The following is a 24047-nucleotide window of genomic DNA, read 5'->3' as shown; positions in this document are numbered from 1 at the left end:
ATTTTTGTTGTGAATTTCTGATAAATGAATAACAATCAAAAGTTATTTTATAATTCTTAAATTCTTAATAAGATTGAAGGAGAACCATTTTCACATTAAGACAACCTAATAATTTCGTAAAGTCGAATAACTTGGGACAATTGTTTTCTAAAAATATCAAGAATTATCAAATATGCATGATCAGTTACAATCTCGCTTTAACCTCTTCCAAAAGAATTTTATTTTCACTGATATTCTCTTTCTTCAAATGTTTTGTAATGAAAGATATAATTATTAAAAAGCTTTTTGCTTTAATTTTCTTTATCCAACAACACGCAATTGCCACAACGGCTCTCATAATATGAATGCAGAATCCAATTTGCTGAAAGATGTACTTTTTTATTGGAATTGATCAAACATCAACCATTATGTCCAGAAAAATTCGAATATTTTCTCATTTTCATCACTCGTCTTTTGTTTCAAGAAGATGCATCCTTCTTTTGAAAAAGTGTGCCAATCTATTTTTTTGTTTTTTCTTTGTTGAAATTATTTTGGCTGATATTTTCCTTTCCGATTTCAACAAAAATAAATGTATTGTTCCATTGAAATAGGTCCATCACAATGTTAAAGACTCAACAGACAGAAAAACTTTTGGGCTTGTTCTTTTTTGTATTTGCATTTCCTCACTGTTGTCATTAGAGTTGTTCAACGAACTTGGAAACACCAAAAAGGCTGAACAAAAGAGGATCTGCACAGAAATAGATGCTCTGTTGAATAAAGTGAATGACAAACAGTTTGAATCTATATATGCATCAAATGTTTATGATGAAATCGACAAAAAGATTGAAGAAAAGAAATTATCTTTGGAAAATGCATTTTTGTTGATAAAACATGGGATATATAGGTGTGCTGACAAATGCATCACATTTCATTTATTATAAGTCCTTGTTGTATGGGAGATTTGAGAAGTTGATTGCAGATGAATGGGGGAAAAAAGGAGGGAAAGAATGAAAAATTTCTGGTTGATGTCAGTGAATGCTATCTTATTTTATACTCCAATTCATTGAAAAAGTTGATACCAATTATCATTCCAGTTATTCTTAAAGAAGCCTCAAAGAAGGTGGAAAACAAAGAAACACAAAAAGAGGTGGAGATGGCGTTGCTTGCTTTGAGTTTTGTCAAATACACGGTTTGAGTGAGATTTGAGTATTTTCTTGTTTTCATTGACTTTTATAATTTTTCAAAAGAAAGTTGCAAAAGAACTGTATCTGAGCAAGATGAGCGAAATCATCAAATACCACCAGGAGCATCACAATCTTTCTCAACTCTCATATCAGTTTGCCTGGAATTTCCTCGTGTTCAGACTGAATGATGAAAAAGCTGATGAAGAATTAGAAAACGTTGCTTTTAATGAGTTGCATTTAATCAGGGAAGCAAAAAGAGAATTGGGGGAATTGGCAAAATGTGTAGATTGGGAGGGAAAGGAAGATGATGAGAAGAGCCGGAGAGAAGAGTGTGCAACGATGAGATGGATTGTGGCGCTGAGAAGCCTTTTTGAACTAAAAATGAGGAAAAGAGAAGATGATCATGTTGGGTTGGTTGAGCACATGACAAGAGTCTCGAAAGTTGCAAAAGAAAAAAGGAAATGCGTTGAGATTTGTATCTTTAGTATTTTTCGAAGCATGTTGAAAGGCAGTGTTGAATTTGCTGATGGTCTACTGAGAGGAGGAGCGCTCAACGCACTTTTGGAGGAACTGAATGGACAAACACTGGAAGATATTTTCATGATTGACAACATTTTATTCTTTCACAATTTTTCATTGTCAATGAAAGAGAAGGTGGAAGACAAGGGGAAAGAGATAGAGCGGAAAGAAAGAAAAAAGGAAATGTTTCAATTCCTGGAGGAAACGGGATATGAGGATTCCATCATCAGCTTCAATTCGGTGATGATTTTTCAGTATCGTCACTATTATATTTCGTTCTATCCGATCAGAGAAAATGAGTTTTATTTGTTTTTGTGAACAACAATTTGTTCCCTTCTTTGATTGTTTTTAAAAATACCCTTGGTGGAAAAAGCGGGAGTTTGTGGAAAAGCCGGTAGTTTGTGTTTTTCAAAACAGTTTCAAAAAAGAAAATACCCGTTTGTTCGACTTGAAAACGATATTTTATATTCGTGAATGCCTTGTTCCTGTGATATTTGAGATTTTGTTTCAATATTTTTAGTCACAGATGTTTGCTTTGAGTTGTGAGTTCGTCTGAAGAAAAATCAAAAACCACGAAAAAGAATAACAATAATATTAAGAAAAAACCTGATATTAATTTGAAAGATGGATTTATTCAAAAAAATTATCTAATTTTTAGTTTTCTATTTTTTTCAGACTTTGCAAAATGATCAATTCAATTTTTGATCAAAAACATAATGATGGAATCATCAAAAAAAATATCTTCAAATTCTCTTCATCGACTATTAGCAACTTCCGAATATCGTCAGTTTTCATCACCTTCGCAGAAAGTTTTCGAAATAAAGAAGAAATATCCTTTATCGTGGAAGGTTGCCGTGGGGTCGCGTGCAATATCCAATGGAGCATGGGCAAGAGGGATAGCTGCTATCAAAGCAAAGCGTCAAGTCGGAAAAGCTGGACGGCCAACGATAATAACCAAGAATCAACTTGAAAAGGTGGAGAATCAAACAATCGCTTTATTGTCTGAACAAAAAATAATTCGACTCAAGGATATACAATCGATGGTTTACAATCTTTTTAATTTGATTTTTTATTTATTTAGATTATTTAGATTCAAGAAGTGCTAGATTCTGAAGCAGTGAACGAAGAAGAAAAAAAGAAAGTCAATTCAAAATATTCATATGATCTAATTAAAAGAAGCTCCATTTTGAAAGCTTCTATTTCAAGGCCAATGGAAATAGCTAAGATTTGTGCACAATCCCCGGAAACAATACGTGCGTGGTTTGAAAAGTTGTCTGCCATAATCACAGCTAATGAAATTAATTCAACAGATATCTACAATTTCGACGAATCTTCCATCCGAGTTGGTGATGGAACCACAAAACTTGTCATTTGTTTAAAGAATCAATTTCCTCCTGCTCCTTCATCTTTACCGAAAACTGAAAATGCAACAATTTGTGTTTGCATTTGTGCAGATGGGTCACATCTGCCATTCTTTTAATATATCCACGAAAAAGAAACCTTCTGAATTTTCATTTCTTTCTTCGTTCAATGTGAATTATTTAGGATCCACATCCGGATGGATTTCAACGGAAATATTTCAACAAATAATGATAAAGGAGTGGATTCCTATGATAGCAGAAAAACGAAAATCATCAACATCAAAGAAATCACTCATTGTTTTGGACAACCATCGAACGCACCATAATTCAGAAGTCAAAAAGTTTGCAGAACAGAACAATGTGATCATCGAATATTTCCCCCCAAATATGACACACCTCCTCCAGCCCTGTGACAATTGTGTTTTTGCTAGATTGAAACAAGTGCTACAAAACTCTTTCGTGAGACCAGTTAGTTTCTCAACTTCTTCGTTCAGAAAAGCCTTGGCAGACGTTCTGCCGGAAGCTTTGTCAGCAGCTACATCTCCTTCCGTTGTGAAAACAGCCTTCCTAAATACAGGTGTTTATCCTGTGGCTGCTGCACCTGTGTTGCATCGAGTGCGCGGTGCTCCATTATCTTCAGAAAAATCGACGTCATTAAATATGTCCTCTCAAAACATGAAGAAAAGCTTATTCAAAGAATTTTCTCCAAAAGAAAATCGCCAAATGAAGGAGAAATGCAATGAAAAGCATGAGACTGAAATGAGGATAAAAGAAGAAATTAAAGAAAATTGTTCTATTAACAAAGAAGTTGAAAAAGAAGAACAGAAAGCGATTAATGAACCACTTTGTGTGAAGAAAAAGATAATAAGGCAAAGAAGAAAAAAAGATAGATGATGATTTTATGTATGGTAATGAAATAAGTTGTGTATTCAATAGCGAAGAAACCGAAACAAAGGATTCCAGAGCCAAGCTGAGTTCGCTGAAAAGAAGAATTATAGACGATGATTCAAATTCAGAGGAAATGAAAAAGACTGATAAATAAAAACTGTTTTTTTCATTTTTTAAAATCCGACCTTAAAGTTCAATTTTTTCTGAAATTTGTTCTTTTATCAATCAAAACATTTAAACATTTTTTATCAACAGCTTGCAATAATTAATACGTTATATCTGTTCGTTTTCTCTTTTTATAAACTCAAAAATTTGAAGAACGTAATCCAAATGGAATAAAAAAGGACTATTGTTCCAGAACGAAGATAGAAATTTACGTTACAGAATGTTTTTCACTACCGGGTTTTCCACGACCTCCCGGGTTTTCCACCAAGGGTATATGTGTTCGTTTTCATTTCATGATTTTTTCAATGAGAAACATGTTCATGAATGAAATAGAAATTAAGAATTTGTTAAACAACAGAAATATCAAACACAAACCTCCGAAATAATCTTGAGAGAGATGATGAAATTGCAATCATGAAAGAAGACAAATTCTTTCGTGACAAGAAGACAAAGAGAAAAAGAAATTTACACTTGGTGGAAAACCCGGGAGGTCGTGGAAAACCCGGTAGTGAAAAACATTCTGTAACGTAAATTTCTATCTTCGTTCTGGAACAATAGTCCTTTTTTATTCCATTTGGATTACGTTCTTCAAATTTTTGAGTTTATAAAAAGAGAAAACGAACAGATATAACGTATTAATTATTGCAAGCTGTTGATAAAAAATGTTTAAATGTTTTGATTGATAAAAGAACAAATTTCAGAAAAAATTGAACTTTAAGGTCGGATTTTAAAAAATGAAAAAAACAGTTTTTATTTATCAGTCTTTTTCATTTCCTCTGAATTTGAATCATCGTCTATAATTCTTCTTTTCAGCGAACTCAGCTTGGCTCTGGAATCCTTTGTTTCGGTTTCTTCGCTATTGAATACACAACTTATTTCATTACCATACATAAAATCATCATCTATCTTTTTTTCTTCTTTGCCTTATTATCTTTTTCTTCACACAAAGTGGTTCATTAATCGCTTTCTGTTCTTCTTTTTCAACTTCTTTGTTAATAGAACAATTTTCTTTAATTTCTTCTTTTATCCTCATTTCAGTCTCATGCTTTTCATTGCATTTCTCCTTCATTTGGCGATTTTCTTTTGGAGAAAATTCTTTGAATAAGCTTTTCTTCATGTTTTGAGAGGACATATTTAATGACGTCGATTTTTCTGAAGATAATGGAGCACCGCGCACTCGATGCAACACAGGTGCAGCAGCCACAGGATAAACACCTGTATTTAGGAAGGCTGTTTTCACAACGGAAGGAGATGTAGCTGCTGACAAAGCTTCCGGCAGAACGTCTGCCAAGGCTTTTCTGAACGAAGAAGTTGAGAAACTAACTGGTCTCACGAAAGAGTTTTGTAGCACTTGTTTCAATCTAGCAAAAACACAATTGTCACAGGGCTGGAGGAGGTGTGTCATATTTGGGGGGAAATATTCGATGATCACATTGTTCTGTTCTGCAAACTTTTTGACTTCTGAATTATGGTGCGTTCGATGGTTGTCCAAAACAATGAGTGATTTCTTTGATGTTGATGATTTTCGTTTTTCTGCTATCATAGGAATCCACTCCTTTATCATTATTTGTTGAAATATTTCCGTTGAAATCCATCCGGATGTGGATCCTAAATAATTCACATTGAACGAAGAAAGAAATGAAAATTCAGAAGGTTTCTTTTTTCGTGGATATATTAAAAAGAATGGCAGATGTGACCCATCTGCACAAATGCAAACACAAATTGTTGCATTTTCAGTTTTCGGTAAAGATGAAGGAGCAGGAGGAAATTGATTCTTTAAACAAATGACAAGTTTTGTGGTTCCATCACCAACTCGGATGGAAGATTCGTCGAAATTGTAGATATCTGTTGAATTAATTTCATTAGCTGTGATTATGGCAGACAACTTTTCAAACCACGCACGTATTGTTTCCGGGGATTGTGCACAAATCTTAGCTATTTCCATTGGCCTTGAAATAGAAGCTTTCAAAATGGAGCTTCTTTTAATTAGATCATATGAATATTTTGAATTGACTTTCTTTTTTTCTTCTTCGTTCACTGCTTCAGAATCTAGCACTTCTTGAATCTAAATAATCTAAATAAATAAAAAATCAAATTAAAAAGATTGTAAACCATCGATTGTATATCCTTGAGTCGAATTATTTTTTGTTCAGACAATAAAGCGATTGTTTGATTCTCCACCTTTTCAAGTTGATTCTTGGTTATTATCGTTGGCCGTCCAGCTTTTCCGACTTGACGCTTTGCTTTGATAGCAGCTATCCCTCTTGCCCATGCTCCATTGGATATTGCACGCGACCCCACGGCAACCTTCCACGATAAAGGATATTTCTTCTTTATTTCGAAAACTTTCTGCGAAGGTGATGAAAACTGACGATATTCGGAAGTTGCTAATAGTCGATGAAGAGAATTTGAAGATATTTTTTTTGATGATTCCATCATTATGTTTTTGATCAAAAATTGAATTGATCATTTTGCAAAGTCTGAAAAAAATAGAAAACTAAAAATTAGATAATTTTTTTGAATAAATCCATCTTTCAAATTAATATCAGGTTTTTTCTTAATATTATTGTTATTCTTTTTCGTGGTTTTTGATTTTTCTTCAGACGAACTCACAACTCAAAGCAAACATCTGTGACTAAAAATATTGAAACAAAATCTCAAATATCACAGGAACAAGGCATTCACGAATATAAAATATCGTTTTCAAGTCGAACAAACGGGTATTTTCTTTTTTGAAACTGTTTTGAAAAACACAAACTACCGGCTTTTCCACAAACTCCCGCTTTTTCCACCAAGGGTATTTCTTTGAGAACAAAATTCAAAGATCCAAAGAAATAAATCGAAACTTGCTTCAACCAGTTTTTATCAAGAGAAAATAAAAGAAATTGATGACAACAACTTTTTTTAATTTATCAAAATGTCCATTTTCGCTTTCTTTTTTTCATTTTCCGTTTTTTGCAACAGAATTTTCATATATCACCAATGATTTCATCGTCCTTTCTTTATGAATGCTGTTTAAGTGAATTCTTGAAAGCGATTTTTTTTCCAATCTTGGTCGATACATTTCCAACAATGAAAAGGATGGTTTCACTTTTTCATGAGAAAAATATAACTCTTTGATAAGTTTTCTACATCGCTCAACGAGATTTGTGACAAAGCATTTGTTTCTTTCTTTCCATTTTTTCTTTTTCACTTTCTCACAAACCAAATAATTTCAACTTTAACTTTTTCTATGGACAAACAAGATGAAGAAAATCATCCATCCAGTTTTTATTCAACATTTTGAAGAAGCCCTGTTGACTTCAGCAACAATCACTTTCAAACCGTGAAATCTCCTGATCTTTTATCATTTCTTTTTTTCTTTCAACGACTTTGTTAACATAAAAACTTAAGATTCTTCATCATCAACATCAACCAATATCAACTCAAAGAATTTTGATGTTTAGCTCATTTTTCAGACAGCAATATTTCAAGTGGGTTTTGTTTGAAGGACTTAGCAATAATTGAGACAATTAACAAATGTTTCATCATTCTCAAAAAGCCAGAAATGCAAACCAAAAACTCAATCAACGATTCTCATTCGCGAAAGGCTCCAATTTGTTTTTTGAAGTCCAATTTCAAAATTGGAATCATTGCATTGAAGGAATGGAAAGAGGAATTTGTTGGTGAGAAACAAACAACTGGATTCAGACATATTCACAACAAAAGTTCATCAACTATTGTTTTCGGAAGAGGGATGTATGTCGTTTCCTCAGCTTGTTCGTTGTTGTTTCAAATAATTTGCTCCTTTGGAAATTTTGAATTATTTTTCATGTTGAAAAGGATGAATCGATGATTGTTTTTGAAAGACTATTCTGAATGAAGAATCTTTTTATATTCATATTGATGTGAGGCGAGCTTTTGGGATTAGGGACTGGTCAAACGATTTGTCAATATCTCAGTGCTTTTCAACAGATATAGGGACGTCTTTCATATCCATGAAAGTTTTCATATGCTTCATGTCATTTCCATTATTCTTTCGTGTGAAAATAATTGATACAGAATTGATTTTTCTCAACTGTTAATGTTGTTTCATCTGAATAAACAAAACAGATATTCTCATATATTTCGCCTTCATTTTGTCAATTCGCACCAGTGTTCCATCTGAAAAGATGAATAACAGAATGTTTCAAATCGAAATGAATAAAGAAAACAACGCTTCTCAAAAGAGTCATTGTAGTGTTTCAACATTCACAATTTTTGTATGAAGAATAGAATCTGATCTTATCATTCTTACACCACTCCCTTCTTCTTCCTCAGTTCATATTTGAATGATTTTGAGACAATCATGAGAGACCATCACAAACTTGGACTTCAATTGAAAACATTCTTCAAGAAATGTCAGATTCGGCATTCGTTATTTTGCCTTCTTTAACCATTTTCCCCTTCACAATGCATATCAAACAGAACAAAACATTTTACAGGAGGAATTGAAATACATGGGAAATTAAAAAGTTGGCAATTTGTTGGCTCAACTGACATAGTTGTGGCTAGAGAAGGAATAATAATTTTCGTATTTTGAGTTTCAAACGAAAAACTGATTTGTTGTTTGTTTTCAACGTTGTTATTGTTTCCAACAAAGAAAAAGTTTATTTGTGAAAAACAAAAAAAGAAAGGAATTGTGAAAAAAATGGACAAACAACACAAATCGAAGTCTCTCATAATCCAAACAGAATGTGAAATCACAATACATATGCCAAAAAGAAAAGATTGAACTGAAAGTTCGAAATAGAGATAAAATAAAAAATGAGTTTGTGTTCAGGATGTGAACTGAAACAACATGAGCAATACATACAAAGCGAATAAATACAAATACATAAACACAACATATGACAAGCAGACCAATTCTGCTTTCGAAGCAATTAATGTTTGAAATTGATATAAACATAACAATTCATGGAAACAAAAAGAAGAAGACAAACAAGTCGAATTGTTGAATAGAGTCAAAATAAAAAAACACTATTATTCATATATTTGTGAAATAAATCCATATCCAAAGCATATCAATCACCAACTCTTCGTTCACTTCTCAGTCAGCAAAGTTCCTGTGATATCTGAAGAATTCACACTCGTCATGTGTTCCCCATCTTCTGTTGTCTCCTCCAGATCAATCGCATCTGACATCGTCAGAATTGCTGCTCCTGCAGGAAACCGCTGGATGAACTCTCGCTTCAGCCCTGCCAAGCTCAGTCTGTCTTCTGGCTGGGAAGACAGGCAAGCTCGGATGATTTCAAAGAAATTCGACTCCTTCACAGCTGATATGTTCGGTCGTTCGTGGTTCACTATCTTCTGCCCTGCCACCTCACCCTCATACTCATCAAATGGGATCTCCAAGGTCAAACATTCCCACAGCATCATCCCAATCGAGAATGCCACAGATTCCTTTGTTGCTCCCATCTTCTTGTTCATCATCAGTTCTGGTGCTTTCCATCTCAGACACTCTTTTCTTTCTTCATCTTCATCATCCTCAAACGCTGATGATGGAGGTGGCGACTTGGTGAATCTCTCGCTCATCACTGAAACATCAGAGGAAGATGTGACCATGGTGGAGCTTGAAGAGACAGATGAACTGCCAGAGTCTGATGAGAAGTCGGAGTGCAAAACAATGCAGATCACCATGTGCTCCGAGAACAGCACAACGTGTGGACTGAGATTGGAAAGAGATGAGAGAAGATTGTCCGTTTCATTGAACGAGTGGAGTGCCAGATTTGCCACCCAGAACAGGATCTGGGCAGCTGTCTGCTCCCTCTCCTTCAAGGAGCCAATCGCCATCTCCTTTGTCTTGTTCTTTCCATAAAGCAGCATGAACAGCGAATCCCTCAAATCCACAATCAACTTCTCATATGGAGATGAACAGGCCATTGCATCCACCAGATTCGACATGGACGAGGTGGTTGGACACAGATCCTCACCCCGAACAAATGTTGAATCTGAATCTGAGTCTGTTGTTGAAGTGGATGAGATAGAAGGTGATGGTGATCTCTTTCGAATCTCTTCTTCTTCAACCTTCTCCAGTGCCCAATCAGGAATCTTATCTGAATCTCTTCCCAGGATGTATTCAGTGGAACCACTCTCAGAAAGAAGATGCTCCGATGACTCAGAATGCTGCATATTCGTCTCGTACACTCTCTTCTTTATCCTCTCTTCGTTCTTCTTCTCTGCCTCCCTTTCTGCTCTCCTCCACTGCTCCTCTGGAGACATCTCCATCGTCACCATTTCAATTAACTTCGGATCCTTCTTCACTGTATCATTCACTATTTCTTCCAATTCTTCTGTTCGTCTCTCAGATTTCCTCCATCGAACTGCAAGAATAACAGAAACAATCAGAACAATCAAAAGAATAACTGCCATAATAATCACAATTAACAACCAATCAGATTTTTCTTCTTTTCCACCTTCAACCACTTTTTCATTTCCAGTCTTTGGTTCTGTTTTGTTCTTCAGAATCTGCGGAGAAGTTGCAGCCAATTGCTTCCCAAACAGAATCATCACTGACACCTCTGTTTCGTCAACAATTGTTGAAACATTTTCTGATGGAACTCTTCCAATCACTTCTGTTTCTGAAACAAAACTGTCTTCTTCGAATGGATATGTCTCAACCAACTCCACATCCCCCGTTTTGAATATCAATCTGAATGACAAATCACATGGCACAAAAAGAGATCCCCTGAATTTCACAACAACATTGCTGCCATTTTCATTCACTGAAACATCTTCCAGTCTGGGAATGAAAAATGGAGATGACCTTTCTCCTGCTATCCCCTTCAAACTGCATCCATCATTCAAAATCCAAAGAGAAGAATTGGGCATCAATCCATCTCCACCTTTCAAGCTGGAAATGGTCAGTGACGCTGAATCTGAACAAATGATGTTTCTTCTCACTGATGGATATTTTTCAATGAATGGAATGTTGTTCATAAACTCCCCTTTCTCAATCCTCACGCTGCCAGCAGACACTGACAATCCACTTTGTGAAGAATTCATTATTGTCACATATTTCATCTCTAATGAAGAATTCGCTGAATGGACAAGCGATCCATACCATTCACATATTTCTTCAAAATCGCTGTTTCTCTCATTTTCACTTTCTTTTGTTTGCGTTCCAATAAATTGACATAAATCCATCGAAACATCCTTTGCATTGCTTATCTCCATTATGCTTCCTTTGTCAGATAAAGAATCACAGTTTGAATAGGAACAGTTTGAAAGAACGATTTGAGCATAAGTTGAAGAAGCTGAGAAAACAGAAGCTCCTTCTGAATTCCTCGAACAGTTGTTGAATGAGGAGATTCCAATAGAAACAGTTCCTGATGATAAATCGTTTATCGCAATGACGCAACCTTCAGACAATTTCACTCCATCTGCAGATACTCCATTAAATACAACACTTCCACATTGTCCAATCTCAAACACATCTGTTGTTGATTCAATTTGTTCCAGTTTCATATTTGTGACAGAGATCTCATCTCCATTTAGCAGAAATGAAGGCTTCTTGAATGAAAGCATTGATATTGAGCAGTTATCAACATGAAGAATTCCATTTTCGATGCTCAGCAATGTTGAATTCAGAACAATAGATTCAATGCTTTCTGATTGGCCAACAGATGAAAAATCAACAAATGAAAGAGAAAGTTGTCCGCTTGCTTCATGAATGATTGAACTCCCCGAATATGAAAATAACTGACCAAAATTGAATTTCACACTTTCAATCCGAACATTCTCTGATGTTGTGATAACACTTCCCTCATTGGTTATTGTTGAGTTCAGATGCACCAAAGCAGCTGAGGGAGATTGCAATGAGCGGATGGTCACATCAAGAACATCACATTTCCCAACAATTTCTGTTTGCCCCAAGACCAGCAGCTGTGAGTACAGAGATGGAATGATGTGCTGCACTCCAAAGCTAAATGAGTGGCATGGTGTGTCCAACTCTCCACATTGCTTGCTGTCTGCGCGATTGTCTGCAACCGATGACACAAATATCGTCTCGCTCTGGAATCTCATAACCCTCAGCAGAAGATCCTCTTCCCCCACAAACGAGTCTGTTGAACAACCCCACATCGCCAGCTCTTTCACAAATGGCGCTCTGAAATCCAGCAAGAACTGCTCATCAACAATTTGTGTTTCGATTGAGAGGCATCGAATATACACGTCTCTTCCTCTGAACGCTGAGTTGTCTCTGAATGTGATGTTCGACAGAACAAAATTCAGAGGCTTCTCAGCTGTCGAGGTGCATTCCAGAAACAGCCACCCACCTCTTCCTGCAGTCGAGCAGAAACACTCTGAAATCTTGCAAAATGAGCACTCAAAACTTCCTCCCTCATTCAACTCACAAAACATCCCTCCTCCCTTTCCACACTTCAACCCTCCACATCTCTTCATCGTTGTGTTCCGAATCACCATTTTCAATGCCGCATCATTCACATTTCGAATGATCGAGATGTTTTCTGTTGTGTCTTGGGTGACTTCTTCAAACAAACTCCACTCAATAACAATGTTTTGTTCTCCTTCATTGCTCCCTCTCTTCTCTCCAGCTGATCCCTTTGATATCCTCAATCCACTTGCTCCCTCCACCTCAATATTCTTCATCGTCAGATTTTTCGCATTCAGCACAGTTGTTGACAAAACAGAAATAACATCCTGCGAAAAGCTCAACAATTGCATCGTCACCAACTCCAGCACAACTGTCCCTCCTTCTGCCTTTATCAGCCCATAATCTGTCAATTCTTCTCTCTCATCTCCTTTTTTGGTGAATGAACAGTCTTTCACAGTCAATGATCCCTCGCTTGAGTCAACATGCATCAGAACATTCACTCCACTTGCAAATGAAGATGGAATCACAAACATAATCAGTTCGAAATTGGTAATGCCACAAATCTTCATTGCTGCTCCTTCTGCTCCTTCAAGCGATGAGACACATTCCAATGAGCACATGCTGCTCTCATCCGATTTCACCGATATTCCACTCACATCAACACTCTTCCGAAGATACCCTTTTCCTTTGATGCTGACATTCCTTTCGTTTCCATCAGGCAATCGATCCAACGAATGATCCATCGATAGACACGGATAATCCGAGAATCCACACACACACACATCACAACCTTCGCTCCCAATAAATATCTCTGATCCAATCGCTCGCCAGAAATTGACCAGTGGAATGGCATTCGTTGTGTCACTCCCATCAAAGCCTCTCATCGAATCCAACGAAATATCTGCCAGATGCCCAGATACAAATGGAAGGGAGGTGTTTGTGATGCTTTTTGTCAAATTAGGTGATTCAACAAACAGGACATTTCCATATCTCGCAACATTTGGCTTTTTTGTTTCAAAAACAGGGGATGAGATCACAAATGAAGAATCATCATCAATCAGCTTCAGTGCCATCCCTCCCCCAAACCCAATCTTCCGTTCTTCTGCTGGTGCTGTGCATCCTGTAATTGTGCATGAGATAACATTCATTTGAATGCTCCCTTTCAACTGACCATCAATGGCCCCTCCTCTGCTTTCATCAGCAAGCACAGAACATCCATCAAAAACACACTCTTCAATATTTATTTGTGTGTTTGTATTTTCATCATTGCTGTTGTAAATGCTCATACACCCTCCACTTCCAGCTGTTCTTTCGATTTTTGTGAAATTGCATTTCGTCATGTTCAACCACAGAGTGCTCATCAACTCGGTATTTGTTCCACTTCCACACAACGAGATCAATGGATTTCTACTCAAATCAATTGATGAAGCTGAGAATTTGTCGATTATCAGGATCCCTGACCCAACAGACAAGAACAGAATTGTCAATTCTGATGATGGATTTTGAAGAGAAAGCGAACATTGAGAAATGGCCATTGATGATGAAGATGACGAAATGAAAGTGGAGTGAAGAGGAAGGGAAGATGGAAGAGAGAAGATGAGTTTTGATAATTCTGTTTCAACACTGGCTGAAATCATGGATGAATTGGATGTTTCACTTGAATCAGAGATTGTCCAACCACTCTGATCATCATTTCCTCGGATTTCATGTTTCTGTTCATCAAATGACAATTCATCACTCATCAAAATCATTCCACTCACAGCAACTTTCTTTGTTCCTGTTTGTCTTGTGAGGGAGTGCTTCACAGTCAAACAAGGGAATTGGACTATTCCACAATGTGAGTGATTGGATGCATCAGAATTGCTCACATATATTTCTTCTGGGGTGGGGAGGAGATAGATGCACAGAGGAATGGCCACACTCGTGTTTCCGTTGTTATATCCCCCCACTTTCTCAAGAGAATCCAATGAATCTGTCACACATGTGATGTTTTCTGATTTTGCTGTTTCTTCCAGATTGGGTGAAATGACAAAGATGTCTCTTCCCCATTTAGCTGTATTTGTGCCAAATGAAGAAGAAATCAGGAAATTGGGATTTTCAGTCAACAATCGAAGAAGAATTCCTCCCCCAAGACCATATGTTGCAGAGCAAAAGCACCCATCAAAATTACCTCCTTTCACTTTCACTTCATTTTCGTTTCCAACACACAGCATCATCGATCCTCCATCAGCCGATGTTCTGCTTCCACATCCTTCAAAAGTGCTCGAATTCACATCAATGTTGACCTTGTCATTCGAAAACGATATCACTGCTGCTCCGCTCGTTGCTCTCTCAATCCCATCAAAGGCACACTCGGAAAGTGTCAATGAAATCTCATTTGTTGAAGAAAGCAAAAACAGTGAATTTGTGGAAATCGTTGTTGCCCAGTTCACATGTTCCATCTGCAACATCCCATTCTGGACATTTATCAGTTCTGTCGAAAATGCTGTTTCTGTTGATTGTCCGCTCCCAAAAGATATGTTCAGTCGGCTGATACTCATTTCTCCTGCTCCACTTATCTCAAACAGCCTTGACCCACGGTTATTCGGATGAATCGAGTCATGCACAAGAACAAAGTCTCTGGCAGTCAATGTGCCTGTCGAGACTGAAAATAGAGACAGCCCAGACGCTTTAAATTCTGTTTGGATTGCTGTGCTCATATTGCTTTGGCCATAAACAGTGAAAGCATTGACTCCACAATCAAAACTATTTGTTTCGATTATCGTTCCCGAAAATACTTCCACATTGGGAACCAAGTCTGGAATGAGTTGCGTGAGGCAACGGCTGATCGTGCTGCATGGATAAGATTTATCCAGCCCACATGCATATGTGTCAATGCCTTTTGGCTGCGAATCAGTTGAAGAAACAAATCTCACATTTCCAAAATCTTTGCGAAGCCATTCACTTTTGTCAACAATTGAATAATAATTTGTGCTGACTCTATTTGATGTTTGCCTTGTAGAATAGCAACTTGGATCAATATTATTTGACGTTGAGTTTTGCAGAACAATGTCATGTCCTCCTTTCATGCACGTGTTATTATGGAAAAAACAGAAATAAAATAAAATTCCATTGTTATTTGTATTTATGAATTGGCAAGCAGCTCCACCTCCACACATTGAATGGCAATGACAAAATAAACAATTTGAAACGATAACTTTATTCACTGGATCCCAAATAATAATTGCACCTCCTGCTCCATTTATTGAAAAATTGCATTGACAGTTGTCAAAAAAGGAATTTACAACACATTCTTTCTGTCTTTGAGTTTTTGGTTGATAAAAATACATAGCTCCTCCATCATTAGCTGAAGAACAATTATTAAACAAACAATCGTCGACCACTGGTTGGGTATAAACATTATCGACCATTATTCCTCCGCCTCCATATCCATTGGTTGCTGCAGCTGAACATTGATCAAATGTTGAATGATGCACGATGCATTCAGCTATTCTTTGAGCATATATTCCTCCACCATTTGTCGAGGAAGCGTTGCATCTTGTGAATGAAGAATTCTCAACTGTGAGAATAGCACTTGCATTGCCATGAACATAAAGAGCTCCTCCTTGTGGTGCTGTGCAATCTTCCCATTCACACAACGAAAAGGATTGGCTTTCCGTTGAATTAATTTGTCCCTTTTTCTGAAGAGCATTTGCTTCTCTTTTCCCGAAGTTTATTGTCATATTTTTGCAGATGAATTCATGTGAAGAATATGATCCACTCGAAATCCCTCCTTCAAAGGCATTCACACACGAATAAATGAGGCAGTTCTCCATAGAACTTCGAAAACATGAATGTTCCACAAAATGATCGCTATTCGAGGAATATTTCACAGACATGTTCCTGAAGGCACAATTATCAATCTGTTCGCTTTTGCTCTTTCCTGATAACAGGAAATAGCCTGAAGATGAGACAGCCAGGTCTGTAATGATGGAATTTCTCAAAATGGCTGAATTGGAATCATCAGATGCAAATATGATGCTGGATGGGTTAAGACTCTCTTGGGGGATCAAAGTCATGCTTGTGAGGCAGATAGTCCCACTTCGCAAATGAAACTGAGATTCCAACTTTTGGAAGGAAACACACGAATCCAACACCACATCCGATTTATCTGTTATTAGAATAAATGGAGAGGAAGAATAATCGACTGCCACATTCTTCAGTCCAACTGAAGCATTGGAAAAGCGCAAAAATGAATAAATCGCTGTGCATGTTCCTGTTTTCCATCTGTTCGTTCCTGATGCTTTCCCATGTTCATATAAATAATTATTATTGCCACTTGTGGGAAATTGTGCATCATTTGAGTTGCCTTGACAAAATTATAAACAGTTATATTTAAAAGTTATATTTGAAAAAATACCTTCATTCCTTAATGTTGATGTTCCATAGATGACTTGAGATTTAAATGTCTCTGCCAGAATCAGACATGTTAAAAGGAACAAATGCATGCTTATCGAGAATAAAAATCAGTTTTGTTTCGAAAAATAAAATATAATGAGAATGATCATTTCAATATTTTTTATTCTTAACTTCAAAGAAAATAGAAATATATCAATTAACATGCTTTCAATAATATTTGAAACACATTCGAGATAACACTTCGTAATTAATCTTCTCGTTCACAAAGTATTCCTTGAATCTTCATTATGATTATCTTTAAAGTGTTTTTTTTTTTTTGTTGAATAATGAGAAACGCAAATGCAAAATAAAGAAAGTGTGCATCAAATTGTGGAATTGGTAGAATAAAAAATATATCAATTCTCTTCTTTTCCATTAATTCCAATTCATGATTTGATAATTATGAATTGTTGAAAAAAAAAAGAAAGCTTCGAAATTTTTTCATTTGATCAAATCGTTTCATTTTGCAATATGATTCACTTTTTCGGGGAACGGAGCGAAGGATATTTATTTATATTCTGCTCCTCTTTTTTATGCAACAAAAAAAAGATATTTTTTTTTCAACAATAAAATGTTTTTGTTGATTCAAATAATCATTCACTATTTCTTTCTACCACTTCCGTCTTCTGCCATTCATCCCCCTCTGCGCACCAAGTTTTCCATTTTTTTCTTTCCCCAGCCGTCAATCTTCTCTTTGAATTCCAACACTTCATTCGCTTCACTTGTTTCTTCTGTTAAATGATGAATGACAATCATCTTTTTAATCTCATTTTTTAAATTCAAAATGAAATAAAGAAGATTCAAAAGAGAAAAAGTCTTTGATGATGATTTTTTTCTAATGTTGTTCCGGAAAGTGAAGGTTAAATGGTTATTCAAAACAACCTGAAGTTTCTTTTTAATGTTTTCAATTCTCAATCACAAAATATCATTTTTCATTTTGCAAAAGAATCTGGAAATTTGAGATTCCCGTTGGAATATTTGTGTGCAAAACTCATCCTCTTTATTCTCTTTTGTGAAATGAATGAAAAGAAAACAATCAAAATTTCAATGTCATTTGAAAGAAAGAGTGAAAAAACAATTATTAAAGAAATCTTCTTATCTCATCAATATCAAACATGAATTTTATTGTTTGAAAAAAGAAACAAATAATCACAAATGAAACAAATTCAGAAGAATCCATTCAATCATTCAAAAAAGGTCAATATGACCTTTTCACAATGAGCAGTTTTGAGGAAGCCGTTCACCAAATCCTCCATCCTTCCCTTTCCAACTTCTCCAAAACTTGCTGTTTCATCGATTCCTCATCCTTCTCTCTCAATCTGTCAAGCACCAAAAGCACGAAGTCCAGGCAGCGACTCAAGAATTCTGTGTATCACCGATCGGGTGATCTCCTCCAAAAACACATCAACTGCTTCGATTTCCACAAAATCAGAAACACTCAGCGATGCTGACTCATTCATTTGCTCAAGCAGCACCAGGCATTCCAAAGACAGTTCTCCAAAACAAACCCTCGCCTTTCTGCAAATCCCAACAACCACTGCTGCCAATCTTGTGTTTCTCTCTCTCGATGGCTGATGGTTCACAAAATGCTTGTTGAGTGTTTTCAGCCATCTCAGAATCGTGTGAATGTATTTCAGCTCTTTCACCCTCCTTTCCTTTCTCTGCCAATTCCCTCCTCCCCTCTTCCACAAAACCAAAATGCATTGACATGGCACTTTCCATTTGTGCCTTTGTGTGCATTCTGTTCATCAAAAATTGCCATGCTGATTGGTAGGCAAGCTGCGTAAGGTTGCTATTCTGCTGATGACGGACAATCACACTGACAATGCTGCTCATGAACACATCTTCTTCCACATACTGACAAATAAATGGGTTGAAAAAAAAATAAAAATGAAACAAAATATTCGAAAAAAAAGAAGAAGAAATATTTTCAGACTTCATCCTCACCGATGTGGCTCAAAGCCAACAAAGCAGTTTCCACTTCTTTTTGTGCATCTTGGCTGTCTCCTTTGTTTGATGCAACTCCCAGAAGACGAGGAACACAAACCAATGAAAAGTTGAATGTCACAAACTGTTCATATGACAAGGCATAGCATTCACAAACATCATTCAGCATCTTCTCCTTCTTTGGCCCTTTTTTCCATTCTTCATTCATCACCCTCCTTTCAAACCTTTTGCGAAATGAAGATTCACCATCGTTGTCAGTATGAATGTCTGACAAAGCCTTGAAATATCCAACATGCTTCAACAGCATAATTCCATCTTCCAACACCAATTTCTCTCCTTCAACCATTTCGAAGATCTTCTCAAACGCTTTTCCTGCAAACACACATCCCAATTCCTTCACACTCATCTCCTCAATGAAATTCTTCAGTTCACATATTTTCTGTTTCTGCTCAGAAGAACAAGAGCAATTCTTCAGATTGTCGACCATTTCTTCAAAACAAAATATTCGAAATATTTATCAATATCAACCTTGATATTTTGCACACGAAACATCCTGGTTGTTGTCTGTTCTTGTTTTGTTCAATTTGCTGTGCTGTATCCAGCTTCAAACACCACGTATCACATTTGTTGTTTTTTTCAATGTGTGGAGAATTCACAAAAACAGTTAATAAACAAAATGAAAGTGAATTTCCCAAATGTTTTTTATTCAATCTTTTGCAACCTTTCTTTCTGGTAAAAACCACTTGAAACTTCGTTTTCAACGAACAGTGTTGATTGTGCAACAGTAATGGTTCAGTTAGAATAATCTTTAAAAGCAATCTTTTTTTCTATATCAATTTGAATCATATCTGAAATTCTTTTCAGCAAATTGAAAGAAAATCTTAAAGTGGTTTTCATCTTCAAAATATTTTTTATTTATTCATTTCATTTGAAAAAAAAGAAAAACTTTTATATTTATAAATTCATATAACATTGAAATGAAGACAGTTAGAATCCGAATTGATTTTTGAAATCTTCAAAAAAGTGTTAATCCCATTTGAATTTCTGTTGGGATAGCTCGATTTGTTTTAAAAAAATATGTTCAAAAGCAAAATTTATGATGAATCATTTGCTGAAATATCGCAAAATGAAAAAGAATTGGCAGGATAATTGATGATGAGGAGATGAGAGAAGAGGAAGATTTCAAGTGATTTGAAGAAGAAGAAAGAAGAAGAAAATCGGATGCATGGAATGGGACAAGAAGTTCTTGCAGCCGAATAAGAAGTCCATCTGATCACAGAGACACACTCAATTTCCATGTGGCACAGGAGGGAGACAACGAAGAGGACGAATGAGAAAACTGAGATTATGCAATGTGACTCTCATTTGGATGAAGATTGAATGCTTTTGAACACAAGATGGAAACTTTGTTGCTCCTTCGTGTTGGACATGACTCCAAAAAAACAAAGTAAAAATAGCATCACTTTTGATTTGAATGAAACAAATTGAGAATTCCATCAAATAGCTTCGTTGGGGAAGAGCTCACACACACCAATCACATTTTGTTTTGAAGCTTAACAGATCTTCTTCTTGAATGGAAAATCAAAATTCATGGATACAAATCCCTCACTCTGATTCCACACAGGCAAACGATTGCTCATGGAGAAATTGTGTGCGAAGTTCCAATCCAATTGCTTTCAACGCTTTCTTGTCATTTTTTGTGATAAATGTTCTTCCCTTGGTAAGCTTGCAACTTTCTTTGTCCAAAAATCCACTCTTCTGCATAAAATGACAAAATACTATTTTATTTTGCAAACACTTCGTTTCCCATTCAATTCCATCCATAAATCTTCATTCAATAAAATGTCAGTCGAATTTGTTTTCATCTTTTGCAGCAATCAAAAATAGTGAAAATCATGATTCTTCCATAACTTCATTCATTTCCAAATTGCTGTGCACAATCAGCTCCATCCTCATTGTGATTCTCTCCAATGAGAAGAATGGCCATTTCAACAATCACTCATTTTCTCATACTTTGGAGAGGTTTCAGACGGAAATATCTTCACAATCAATTGAACAATATAAATTGCAAACATTACGTCTTTTGTGTTATTCATGTAATTGTTGTGTTTCATCTGTCATCCAATCTCCAAAAGTCATCTGAATGAAATTTCATAATCAATATATCTTTATCTTTGCATGCTTCCTCGACAAGTGTTAATTCATCTTATTCCATTATAATTGTTCATTCACAGTTCCTCATCTTGCCAATAATCATTCCAGTTCAGAAAAAAATTTTCGATCAAACTGTCCATAACACCAAATTTGAATTGAAAAACAAAAAGCGTTTCTTCACTCAGCAATCACTTTCCAAAAATGCCAAGACGAAAAAGGAAGGTGTGAATGCACATATTGCAATTATCATTTTTGACTTTTTTTTATTCATCGATGTCATCAATTCACACAAATGTGAATTCAATGTGAATGATCAAAATTGTGTTGTTAAATGGATGCAATGCATTTTCAAAAAAAATGCAGACTTTGAGCGTCACTGAAAGATACAACAGTGTGCATTCGTTGTTCCATTTGAAATTCTGGTGATTGTGGCTCTTGATTTTATTTTTTTTTTTATTAAAGAATTATTTTCCGAGCTTGAAGATTGCGACGAGGATGAACAGAAAGAGAAAATTGAAAAAATGAATGAGGTGATGGACGAGATGCACGAAGAAGAACTTGAGTCTGTGGTCACAGCAGAAGTGTTCAATGGAATTTACACAATGATTGAAGAAAAGAAACTGACTTTGGAGAATTCATTTCTGTTGTTGAAGCACGTTGGATCTTCGAATGCATTGAAATCCATGAGTGTCTATGGATTTGGAAACTCTTCATTGGGTGAGAGATTTGAAGAGATGATTGTCGAGGAAGAAAAGAAAAAAGAAAAAAGAAATGAAAAGCTTCTGATTGATCTTTGCGAGTGCTATCTCATGCTGAAAGACAAATTCTTGTTTAATCTGCTTTCAATCTGCGTGTCCTGTCTTCTGGAAGTTGGCTTGAACAAAGGGGAAAAGGAGGGAGATGGGAATGAAGTGGAAACATCGCTGCTGACTTTGAGCAGTGTTGGCATGCTCACGGTGTGGAATTGTGTTGTGAATAATCATTGATTGATAATTCTTGTATTTGTTTTTCAGAAAATTCCAGAAGAATTGTATTTGAGTGAGATTAAAGGAATTATTCAACACCATCAGGATCATCACAACCTCACTCCACTTGCTTATCAGTCTGCCTGGCAGTTTTTGGTGAACAGATTATTTCTCAATGGAGTATTGGAAAAAGTGATGACAGATGAGCTGCATTTTGTGAAAAAGGCAAAAAGAGAAATGGAGGAGCAGTCGAAGTGTGTGGATTGGAAGAGAAAAGAAGAGGAAAGAGGAGGAAAGGGGGTGAAAGAAGGAATTGTTTTGAGGAGATGGCTCTTCACATTGTTCGATTTCTTTTTTTCCTGCCACTTGTGGGATGACGAATATTCCGAGCTTGTCTGCTGCATTGTTCGGGTGTTTCTGTCAGCGAAGGACAATCACAGGAAATACAGCATGAGATGCATTGATTTGCTGAAAGCAGCATCAGAAAAGAGGGCAGTGAAGATTGGTGGGTTGCTGAAAGGTGGAGCAGATGATGCTGTTTTGGAGGGAATTCAGCAGCCAACAATGGATTACGAAATGGCATATGACTGCTTGAGGTTCTTCATGAATGTTTGTGATCGATTGAAATCGAAAGATGATGAAGCTGGTGAAGCGAAAGGAAAAGGGTTGAAAAGGAAAGTGGTTGAAAAGATGGAAGAAGAAGGATATGAAGATGCCATCACAAGCTTTCATGAAATGATTCCCTTTCTGAACGATGAATTTTGTTGTGAACTGTCATTGAGCATTGATGATTATTTTGTGAATATCTGAGGGTGTGGGGCTCTTCTCATTTCATTTCTCTGAATTCCAATTTCTGAATGACTTTTTTTATTTTTTGAATCACTTCTCTGCTTGTGAACAAAATATTTGAAGAATAACGATTTTTCATTTTTTGAGACTTCAACATGTGAGTTCGAAACGGAAGCTTCCAAAACATCACATGACCACAAAACAATCACTCAATACAATTTGACTTCTTCGTTGTTCACATTTGATAATCGACGAAATGACTTTTTTTCTTCAATGGAAAAGCTGAAAATTGATATTTTCTTGGAAATTTTGTTTTTTCTCAAAGCTTTTATTCTTTCTTTGAAAAGTCTCCTTTTGAAAAATATCTTTGAAAAACACTAATAACCAGCTCCCTCGAGAAGAAAGTTTCAAAACAATCATTTGCATCACTTTATTTTTTTGACTGCTATTTTTTCTCGAGAAATGAAATTCATGTTTTGATATTCTAAAATTGTGCTATTTCAACAAAGTGAATTGTTGATTGGAACCTGATTAATATTAAAATTTTTTGTGATATATATTTTTGATTGAACTTTCAAATATGGATTAACAGCTTGAAACCTTCAAAACAAAACTTTGTTCCATGACAAAGGGGAAAATATCTGTTTGCTGATTATCATATGTTGACATCGAATTTTTTATTGCTATTTTGTGATCAAAGACTTGTTTGTATTTCCATGAGATTCTTATTTAAAGAACATTTTGAGTCTTTTCGATAGAAGACAGACAAATATTATCCAAATTTGTGTGTGATTATTTTTTGAAATCCGAGCTTTTTTCGGACTGTTGATTCTTCAAGGGTTTGTTTCTTTGGAGAGAAATTCTTCATTCAATTGTGCAAAACATGATTATTATTCAAAATGGAGATGTTTGAGAAAATACTCATAAAAATTCGCATATGTTTTGTTGATAAATGAAATGAATATCTTATATTTCAACAATTTTGTTGTTCCCAATCAAGAAATTTCAGTTGAAAAGAAATACACAATAAACAAAGGTATCATATCCATTCAAGTGAATGTTTGCGAGTGGGAACAATAATCTAATCAAGATATATTTTTTTTTTAATGTTATATCAAGTATTAAACGTTTGCAATTTTCCAAAAAGAGAAATCCATTTATTTTTTAACAAAGAAAAGAGTTGATAAAGACCAGATTTAGTCAAAATTGGATATAATCACATCTGTTTTTGCACAACTTTTAGTGACTATATCCGATTGTGATTATATGAGATACCTATTTACACAGAAAAATAAAAACTACAGAT

General features: G+C 35.7%; 4 protein-coding genes across 4 annotated transcripts; 2 read left to right on the top strand and 2 right to left on the bottom strand.

Moving 5' to 3' along the window:
- Positions 1 to 958: 958 nt before the first annotated feature.
- Positions 959 to 1897, top strand: MONOS_16890 (uncharacterized protein; the record flags this gene model as incomplete). Its single annotated transcript, XM_067869761.1, has 3 exons — positions 959 to 1168; positions 1227 to 1573; positions 1813 to 1897. 3 exons carry the CDS (start codon positions 959 to 961, stop codon positions 1895 to 1897), a joined length of 642 nt encoding a protein of 213 aa, XP_067736490.1.
- Positions 1898 to 8676: 6779 nt separating this feature from the next.
- Positions 8677 to 16507, bottom strand: MONOS_14986 (uncharacterized protein; the record flags this gene model as incomplete). Its single annotated transcript, XM_067867830.1, has 1 exon — positions 8677 to 16507. The coding sequence occupies one exon, from the start codon at positions 16505 to 16507 to the stop codon at positions 9158 to 9160; it is 7350 nt and encodes a 2449-aa protein (XP_067736489.1). The 3' UTR covers positions 8677 to 9157.
- Positions 16508 to 17895: 1388 nt separating this feature from the next.
- MONOS_14985 (uncharacterized protein) lies at positions 17896 to 19619 on the bottom strand. The gene is made up of 4 exons (XM_067867829.1): positions 19555 to 19619; positions 19379 to 19435; positions 18823 to 19322; positions 17896 to 18743 (listed from the first exon to the last, which is right to left on the bottom strand). The coding sequence occupies exons 2-4, from the start codon at positions 19383 to 19385 to the stop codon at positions 18351 to 18353; spliced, it is 900 nt and encodes a 299-aa protein (XP_067736488.1). The 5' UTR covers positions 19386 to 19435; positions 19555 to 19619; the 3' UTR covers positions 17896 to 18350.
- Positions 19620 to 21344: 1725 nt separating this feature from the next.
- Positions 21345 to 22762, top strand: MONOS_14984 (uncharacterized protein; the record flags this gene model as incomplete). Its single annotated transcript, XM_067867828.1, has 3 exons — positions 21345 to 21378; positions 21450 to 21943; positions 22001 to 22762. 3 exons carry the CDS (start codon positions 21345 to 21347, stop codon positions 22760 to 22762), a joined length of 1290 nt encoding a protein of 429 aa, XP_067736487.1.
- Between the last annotated feature and the right edge of the window lie 1285 nt (positions 22763 to 24047).

This window comes from Monocercomonoides exilis (genome assembly GCF_001643675.1).
Source record: "Monocercomonoides exilis strain PA203 chromosome Unknown scaffold1-2713096, whole genome shotgun sequence".
Classification (NCBI taxonomy): domain Eukaryota; phylum Preaxostyla; order Oxymonadida; family Polymastigidae; genus Monocercomonoides; species Monocercomonoides exilis.
Note: the sequence above shows the minus strand (reverse complement) of the source record. Positions and strands in the feature narration are given on the sequence as shown.